Source organism: Nicotiana tomentosiformis, chromosome 12 (assembly GCF_000390325.3).
Source record: "Nicotiana tomentosiformis chromosome 12, ASM39032v3, whole genome shotgun sequence".
Taxonomy (NCBI): Eukaryota; Viridiplantae; Streptophyta; class Magnoliopsida; order Solanales; family Solanaceae; genus Nicotiana; species Nicotiana tomentosiformis.
The window spans coordinates 30,666,771-30,674,997 of record NC_090823.1 but is presented as its reverse complement, the minus strand read 5'-3'; the positions used below and the strand labels follow the sequence as shown (position 1 = coordinate 30,674,997).

The window sequence follows — 8,227 nt, the reverse complement described above, 5'->3', positions numbered from 1 at the left end:
CCAAATCTATGGTGTAACTGAACAATGTAAAAGCGAATAATCTGCGTCTTCAACTGCTCTTTCACCCATGAACTGCTACTGCATATTTGCCATTCTGTCCTCGTCACAATGCTCTCTGAGTCAGTACTGCTTGTCTTTAAACTAGCCAGCTGAAGCATGCTACTTTATATGAAGCACGTGTTTTCTTTAAACTAGCCAACTGAAGGTTTTCCAATTTTTTTGCTGACACAAGTGAATTGTAGGCTGAACTGACTGAAAGTTCCTGGCAATTTTCTCCCGTGACCAAAACCATTTTTTCTACACAGAAACTTAACAAACAGTAATATGTAGCTTGCCGTCTTCATTTTGTTTCGAAAGGTTCTCTGATTGTGTTCCTTCTCTTTTACTGATACCCTTGAATCTGGAGAACTCTCACCCTTTCATTGTTTAACATATGAGAGGACAACTACATGTGGCACTATACTATGAAATACAAATATTCAAGAAAAAAATTGAGATCTCACTTCTGATTCTCAAATGTTTCTGCTCACAAGATACGAACTTTAAGTTGTTTGCACTTGTAGCAGTAACCTTTCCTGCATAATGGTTGGTCAATGCTTTCTAAGTATGTATCGGTATAGTACAGCAATGTCCTGCCATTATTTATTCTGAAAGTTAACCAGTCAAGATAACACATTGTAAGGGAAAAGGGTCAAGGTGACAATACCTCAAGATTAAAAATGTTGTTTCGCTTGGGCAATTATTCCAGCAGGCCAAGTGAATCATATGGGAAACATGATTACAGCACTCCGAGGATGATAGTTTATGTTAATATTCAAAGGGTCTTTGCTCCTGGCATACCCGTTAAAATCTAGTATACTAGTGTTTTTGGTGATATAATATCTTGGCGTTAAATGCCGCTTCTTAACATGGAACCAGTTATGCTGGTTAGAGCATTTTTAAACTCTACTTCTCTACATTTACATGTAACTGGAGTTGGAACGAGAAGAACTTTGTCAATGGAGCTCTCACTAACATAGATGCAAATTGCAGTTTCAAACATTTAGCCTTGTTCCTTAACTAGAAGATCCATCCAAGCAATCCCTAATTGTTCAATATTACAAGCTTTTGCAATTGGTAACAGACTGGCGCCTATCTCTGCTCAGCACCCAGAAAAGGCCCCCAAAATCTGTAAAAGCTACAGAACTGATAATAAACCTAAGGACCCATTTCAGCCTTCAACTTAATCTCTTCAGTGGATCAGCTGCCTTGCCAGATCTTGCATCAGTCCAAGCTTTTGCAATCGTCCGTTTCATCTCTTCATCACCGTCCTCATACATGTTCTGCAAATGAAACAGTAGTCATCACATAGTAATTCGGAAAAAAAAGAAAGTGAGTAGACACAGAATCAGATGTTGCGAGTAAGCTAGTTACCTTCATCAAATCCATAATTCCTGCCATGGGGTCTTTTTCTTTGTCCAAATTTGGCTTGAACTGCAGAGTAACAAGCACGACATGGGTTATAATACAAGCACCATAATCAAAAAGTAAATTATGAATCCATGGAACTGTATTCACCTTATCCTCTTTGTAATGCAAATCCAACCAGTTCCCTTTGGAGGCCTTGGTCAAGGTGATAACAACCCTAGTGGGTTTCACAAGCACCTTACATTTCTCAGGTACAATCTCTTTGTTCAATTTTGGTAAAGAGAAGCGGTAGTTCTTCCCATGTACATCGTGGAACTTAGCATCAAATGACATTTGCTTGAACTCAGTTTCCATTTTCTCCTGATCAACTCCTTCCAAAGAGAGATAAATCTGGATAGGAGCACAGTGAGCCATGAGAAAGAGAGAAACAACAATGAAGGCATTCCAAGTGTTCAAAATTGCAGAACTGGTTGAGAACTGATAGGAATTTTGTAGTTATAGTAACAACTCTTTACCATATTTCTGTTCTATGGTTCAGTAAAGGTATATCAGAATTAGATGGATGAGTTCCGTTACAACTGTTGAAAGGCCAAAAATCCACCTATCTCATCTCTGTTTTGGAAACCATAACTTGTATACAAGAACTCTTACACATTTAAATATACATTGAGGGGCTCAACCTTAACTTCTCTAGTGAACAGATAGTACCTTCACTTTGTCATTGTCCTGATCCCAACTGAACGATGCAACAGAGACATAGTTCAGTAATTGGCTAGGGGTCACCTTTGCGGCACTTGAAACTGGAGCTGGCATTTGCGAAGATGGCACTGAAGCACCGTCTTTTGACAGCTGCAGAACAGCAAAAAGACATTAAGGAGCTGGAATATCTTTTCACAATTTTCAAACTTTGCCACATATAACCTTATAAGGAGAAAAATCACATAGAGCACCAAATTCATACGTATAAACCTCTCATAACAGCAACCAAACAAGTACAGATGAATCTCTTCTGTATACATTGGATTCAAGAAGAATGACTATGTCAACAAAAAAAGCTCAGCTCTCACTATCTTTATGTCCAACTGATATGCAACATCTAAAGCTTGGCTACTACAGAGCAAGGCTATATTTCCACAAAGTTCTAATCCCATTCATTGTATTCCTCAAGCCATTTGTGGAAGGGATAACCTTTGAACAGATTAAATAAATGAAAATCATCATCATCACAATTCTCCGGAGTGGCTAGGGATTAGTGTGTAGTGTTTACTTCGTTTATCTGCAACATTTTACTTCAACCAATATTATCATGTATGGCATGCATTTTCCAGCGACTGGACTAGAACCATTAACTCTAGAATAGCCAACTGATGTATAACGATTGGTTATAGAATCCTCATTCTATAATCACTAAATATCTCCAAGGAACTAAAATCTAAGCTACTCAGACTCGGTGTAGGTATTCATGATCTAAATTTTAAGATTCAAGGGTACAGAGTACAAATACAGGTGTGAGGATTCAACTAAAAATAATTCAAATATCTGAAAATAGAGTTACCAAATATATATTTAAGTTATGAGACATTATGTGGACAACTCACAATGTATTCCGAGAAGGAGAAAATATTGATAAAGAGGAGATCCGAGAAGGAGATAGAAGGAAAAGGACTTACACAAAAATTTCTATATACAAGGTACTCCATTTTCTTCAATTTCACCCTAACTTCAGTTTTGATATCAAAAATCATTGTATCAGCCTCGAATTTCTCCAAAGTACCCAAAAATAGTTAACCAAATCCAATACAGATCCCACACCCACACCACATTGTGACACAGGTGCGGCACAGAAAGTGAAGAGTCCAAGAACCTTAGACTAACATTAGTTTGGAATTACCAAACAGCAAAAAGAAACATATATAGATCCTCAATACAACTATAACAATCAGCTCTAAAAACACTTCAACAGCACCCTCAACATACCTTCCAAGCCCCATCCTACAAACTCCAAGGATTTTAATGGATTTTTATCGGGTAACCCTTGATGGAGCGGTGAAATGACAAACACAAACCTTCTTTTCACTATTTTATGGCCGAAAAATCTGAGCCAACCCTTAGACCAACTACAACCTTCAAAACTCGGGATATCAATCCTTCTCCACTTAAATACTAGGCTTAACTCTTTTCGGTACATAGTAAATCATTCTAAAATGATATGAACTATAGGAACTTTGGACAACTTCCACCCTAATTTTTCTATGATTAAACCAGCTAAATCAAACTCTAAACAAGACACTCCATTAATTATGTAGACATTAGAAGAGCTAGAAATAACTGCAACCACACATGAAAAATCCTAGCATAGTTTAGTAATTATCATATTAAATAGTCGATTAAGAGAAGACACATATTCATTAATAAAAATCTATTAATCTAAACAATAGTAAACATGGAAATAACAAAAGAGAAACTAATAAAAGAGAAAAAGTTACAGTTCAAAAAACCTTCTCCAAATTACGAATCTCAGAGGAAATGAGAGAAACAATACGAGGGCGTTTCGCTATGCTCTGAAGATGCTTAAGTTCCTCCAAATCCAACGCTAAATCGTTTGCTGCCATTTTCTGCTTTCTTCTTTCAAAAAAAGAAAATTGAATCCTGGGTTTAGAAGATTTCTGAGGTTATATAGTACGATAGAAAATGCTAGAAACTGGTGAGTTTTTTTTTTCTTAAAAGGAAAAAAAATGGTTAATAGTATTTTGTTATCTGAAAGTTCTAGAAGGAAGTTTCCAGACCTAGTGGCGCGTGAGATGTGTGTTAATGGGCTGGATAATCCAAGTTAGCCGGCCTGGCTCATAGGAAAGACTGATGATGTAATCGTATTTAAATGTGATTGGGCGAATAATATACTTATCACAAAAATAAAATTATTTATCCTTATTTATCTATTTATTTTTTTATCTATAAAACTAATTATATTTCCTACTCATAGTAATTTTTGTGGGGAATTTTCTCTTTTTTCTCTAATTTTTTTTTATTTCTATGCTTCTTTTCTTTTTTCCTTTTTTTCACCTATTGTTTTTTCTCGTTTTCTTCTTATTTTTTTTCTTTTTTCTCTTTTTCTATTCATTCATTTTTGCCCAAATTGTATTATTGTTATTTTTATCATAACTTATTTCACACTCAATTTTGACTCCTTTATTTTTTTTTTAATTTCTTGTTCCTTTTCTAATTCCATTTTAACTCTTTTTTTCTTTTACTTTCTTTATTTCTTGTTCCTTTTCTAATTTCATTTAACTTCTTTTTTATATATATATATTTCTCTTCATAATCTAATTTCATTTACTGTTTTTACTATTTTTTTATTATTCTTGTTTTTATACAATAAGAAAAAATAACTGATATAGTAAATATTTGTTCAGCTTTTTTAATATAACTAGTATAATATACCTTTTGTCTTTTTTCTCATTTTTTGATTCAATTATTAAACTGAAATAATATCAGTTGTCACTTGATCTAATTCAATTAATCAGATTCTAATAATCAACATGTGATTCTCATGCAAACCTTGATCTCCTTCCCTGCAAATATGAGTACACACTCTACCATTAGCAGTAACACAACCAGTTATAGAGCAAGAAAACATAATCTACAACCACCAAATCTCCATATATACTAGTTAGAATAGAAATGATAATAAAATATTAAAAAATGCTATAACGACCCGACTTGTCATCTTAAGAATCTATGCCCCATTCAGCTACTTAAGGTCCCGAGCAACTTTGTAATACGTATTATGACTTGCGTGTGCGGTCGTTTGATTTTTGGAAGATTCATAATTTAAATTGAAAGAACAATTCTCATTTTTGAAGCTTAAATGAAAAGAGATGACCGGAGTTTGACTTTTGAGGAAACGACTCCGGAATGGAATTTTGATAATTCCAATAGGTCCGTATGATGATTTAGGACTTGAGCGTATGTTCGGTCGAGTATCAGATGGCCCGAGAGTATTTCGGCGCCTATTACTAAAGGTTGGCATTTTAAAGTTTAAGAATTTTTTAAGTTTGGGTTGAAGTGGATTTTGATGTTATCGATGTCCGTTTGGGATTCCGAGCCTAGGAATAGCTCCGCATGGTAATTCTGGTCTTAGGGGAGCGTCCGGATGTGGATTTGGAAGTGTGTAGGTCATTTCGGGGTCATTTGGCGAAAGTTAAAAATTTGAAGGTTTTGGAAAAGTTTGACCGGGAGTGGACTTTTTGATATCGGGGTCGGATTTCAATTTCGAAAGTGGGAGTAGGTCTGTAATGTCAATTTTGACTTGTATGCAAAATTCGAGGTCAATCGGATTTGATTTGATAGGTTTCGGCATCGAATGTAGAAGTTTAAAGTTTTAAAGTTCATAGAGTTTGAATTGGAGTGTGATTCGTGGTTTTGATATTGTTTGATATGATTTGAGATCTCGAGCAGGTTCGTGTTATGTATTAGAACTGGTTGGTACGATTGGACGGGGTCACGGGGGCCTCAGGTTTGATTTGGGGTGATTTCGGACCATGTTTGGGTGTTTTGATGTTGTTGGTTACTGGTTCTGGTGTTGTTCTTCGCGTTCGCGAGAAAGGATTTTGCTACTGGGACATTTTTCTTCACGTTCGCGAAGAGGTTCTTGCGTTCGCGAAGAAGGAAATTTTGTTGTCAGTCGTCTCACTTTAGAGGCTCATATCTCGTAATCTATAAGGAATTTGGAGATGATCCAAAAATGAAAGGTGTAGCCCTTTGTGTCTAGTTTATCGAAAGATAAATCATTTTTCATTTGGAGTTTTGTAAAAAGAGGTTATGGTGGATAAACTATAGGCTATCTGGGAAGAGTTTGGAAATCTCTGTTGTACAGGGCTGACTTTGGAAGCTTATATCTCGCAATCTATAAGGAATTAGGAGATGAGCAACAAATGAAAGTTATAGCTATTGGAGTCTAGTTTTCAAAAAGTCAAACCATTCATCATTTGGAGTTTTGTATAAAATATGATGACCATTATTCTATTACAGTATGAGAAGAGTTTGAAAATGGCTGTTGAAGAATTTGTTCATCGCGAACACGAGGGGAGTATCGCGAACTCGAAGAACAAACCCCTGGGCAGCAGAATAAAGTCCAAATTTATCTCATTCTTCCATTTTTGGACCAAGAAAGCTCGAGTGAGGCGATGTTTTGAGAGTTTTTCAAGGAAAACATTGGAATAAGAATTCGTAACTTGATTTTGGTTAAATTACATGAATCTATTATTATTTTTATCACTAAATTAGTGAATTGGATTGAAAATGGTAGAAATCCTGTAGACTTTAATTTAAGATTTGAAGGGTGATCCGTTATCAGAATTTAATAATTTTGGTATGGTTGAACTCGTATCGGAATGGGTGTTCGGATTTCGTAAAACTTCTGTCGGGTTCCGAGGGGCGGGCCCCGAATTGACTTTTTAGAATAAAATTTTAAGTTGGTATTTTATTATCTGAAATTATTTCTGATGAAATTTAATGAAGTTATCCAATTACTTTGGATAGATTTGAGCTGTCCGAAGGTCAATTCAAGCAAGAAGGCTATTTTGGAATCGACCTAATTTAAAAAAGGTAAGTATCTTGCCTAACCTTGAGTGGAGAGTATCTTGCCTAACCTTGAGTGGGGGAATTACCCCTTAGGCATCGAGTTTTATGTGTCATTTGTGAAATATGAAAAGTATTGTACGTGAGGTGACGAGTACGTACTCAGGCTTACATGTGCAAAATTTATTGGGTTAAAGTCTTAGGCATATTGTGCAGTAAATTGGATAATTATTGGCATTTATTAAATCATGTATTTGCCATGCCTTAATACGCTTTTGTTAAATTTATTTTTATATGACAATTTGATGTGATTATTACTTATATATTTATGTGAATTCCGTGAGTTTGGTGATTTGATATTTCCTGGAAATAATTACATTATAGATTTTACATCTGCAAATAATTAATGAAATAAATTTAAACTGAGGCGTTAATATAATCATCAAGAATTTGGATTAATGAAGGCTTTGCCCTATACTGAATATTTTCCATCTCTGTTGTTGTTTTGAGATTTTATACATATTGTATGGAGCCTTGGGCTATTTATTGTGAAATTAATTAATTTTGTTATACCTTTGGAATTGGTTGTGGCCATTGGGCAAATTGTAATATGAATTGATTTTGTTATGTTGCCGTGATAATATTCTGTGTAAATTTTTGTGTTATTTGAGTTATTATTTTGAGGATATAAAGGTGGCATTCCATTGTTGATATTATGTGGGTATAAGGGTGGCATTTCATTGTTGTTATGTGTGTTGGGATATTATCTGGGCGGAGTGATAAGGGTGGCTATAGGAGATATAAGAGTGTATATATGAGCGATAAGGGTGACTATTGATATTGTTAGGGCGGAGGGATAAGGGAGGCTATTATAGGAGTGATAATGGTGGCTATAGGAGAGATAAAGGTGGCTATTGTCAGGGATGATATGTGATGATGTGGAGTTATTGCGTTGGTAATTTTTATGTGATGTTGTTATTTTTCTTTTGTTTGTCTTTATATTTTGTGCAATTTGTCTTGATGTTTTGATAAACTTGATAATAGTCTGATCTATGTTGAAATTGAAAGCCTGTGGCTATTGCTAGGCGGATTATGAAATAAAATGTGGGCACGAGGTGCCGTGAGTAAATAATGATGATATTGGCACGTGAATTGTCCATGCAGTTGTGATATGAAATGTGGGCACGAGGTGCAGTGATTAAATGATGATGATTTTGACACGTGAGTTGTCCATGCGGTT

General features: G+C 35.2%; 1 protein-coding gene across 2 annotated transcripts; it reads right to left on the bottom strand.

Annotated features, from left to right (window-relative positions):
* Positions 1–991: 991 nt before the first annotated feature.
* On the bottom strand, positions 992–4,215 carry LOC104101131 (uncharacterized). 2 transcript variants are annotated; one of them, XM_009608550.4, is made up of 5 exons: positions 3,906–4,215; positions 2,116–2,256; positions 1,558–1,797; positions 1,414–1,473; positions 992–1,322 (listed from the first exon to the last, which is right to left on the bottom strand). In XM_009608550.4, exons 1-5 carry the CDS (start codon positions 4,017–4,019, stop codon positions 1,218–1,220), a joined length of 660 nt encoding a protein of 219 aa, XP_009606845.1. In that variant the 5' UTR covers positions 4,020–4,215; the 3' UTR covers positions 992–1,217. The 2 variants fall into 2 exon arrangements, with proteins under 2 accessions (XP_009606845.1, XP_009606844.1); XM_009608549.4 differs by having other exon boundaries at positions 1,414–1,797; positions 3,906–4,117.
* Between the last annotated feature and the right edge of the window lie 4,012 nt (positions 4,216–8,227).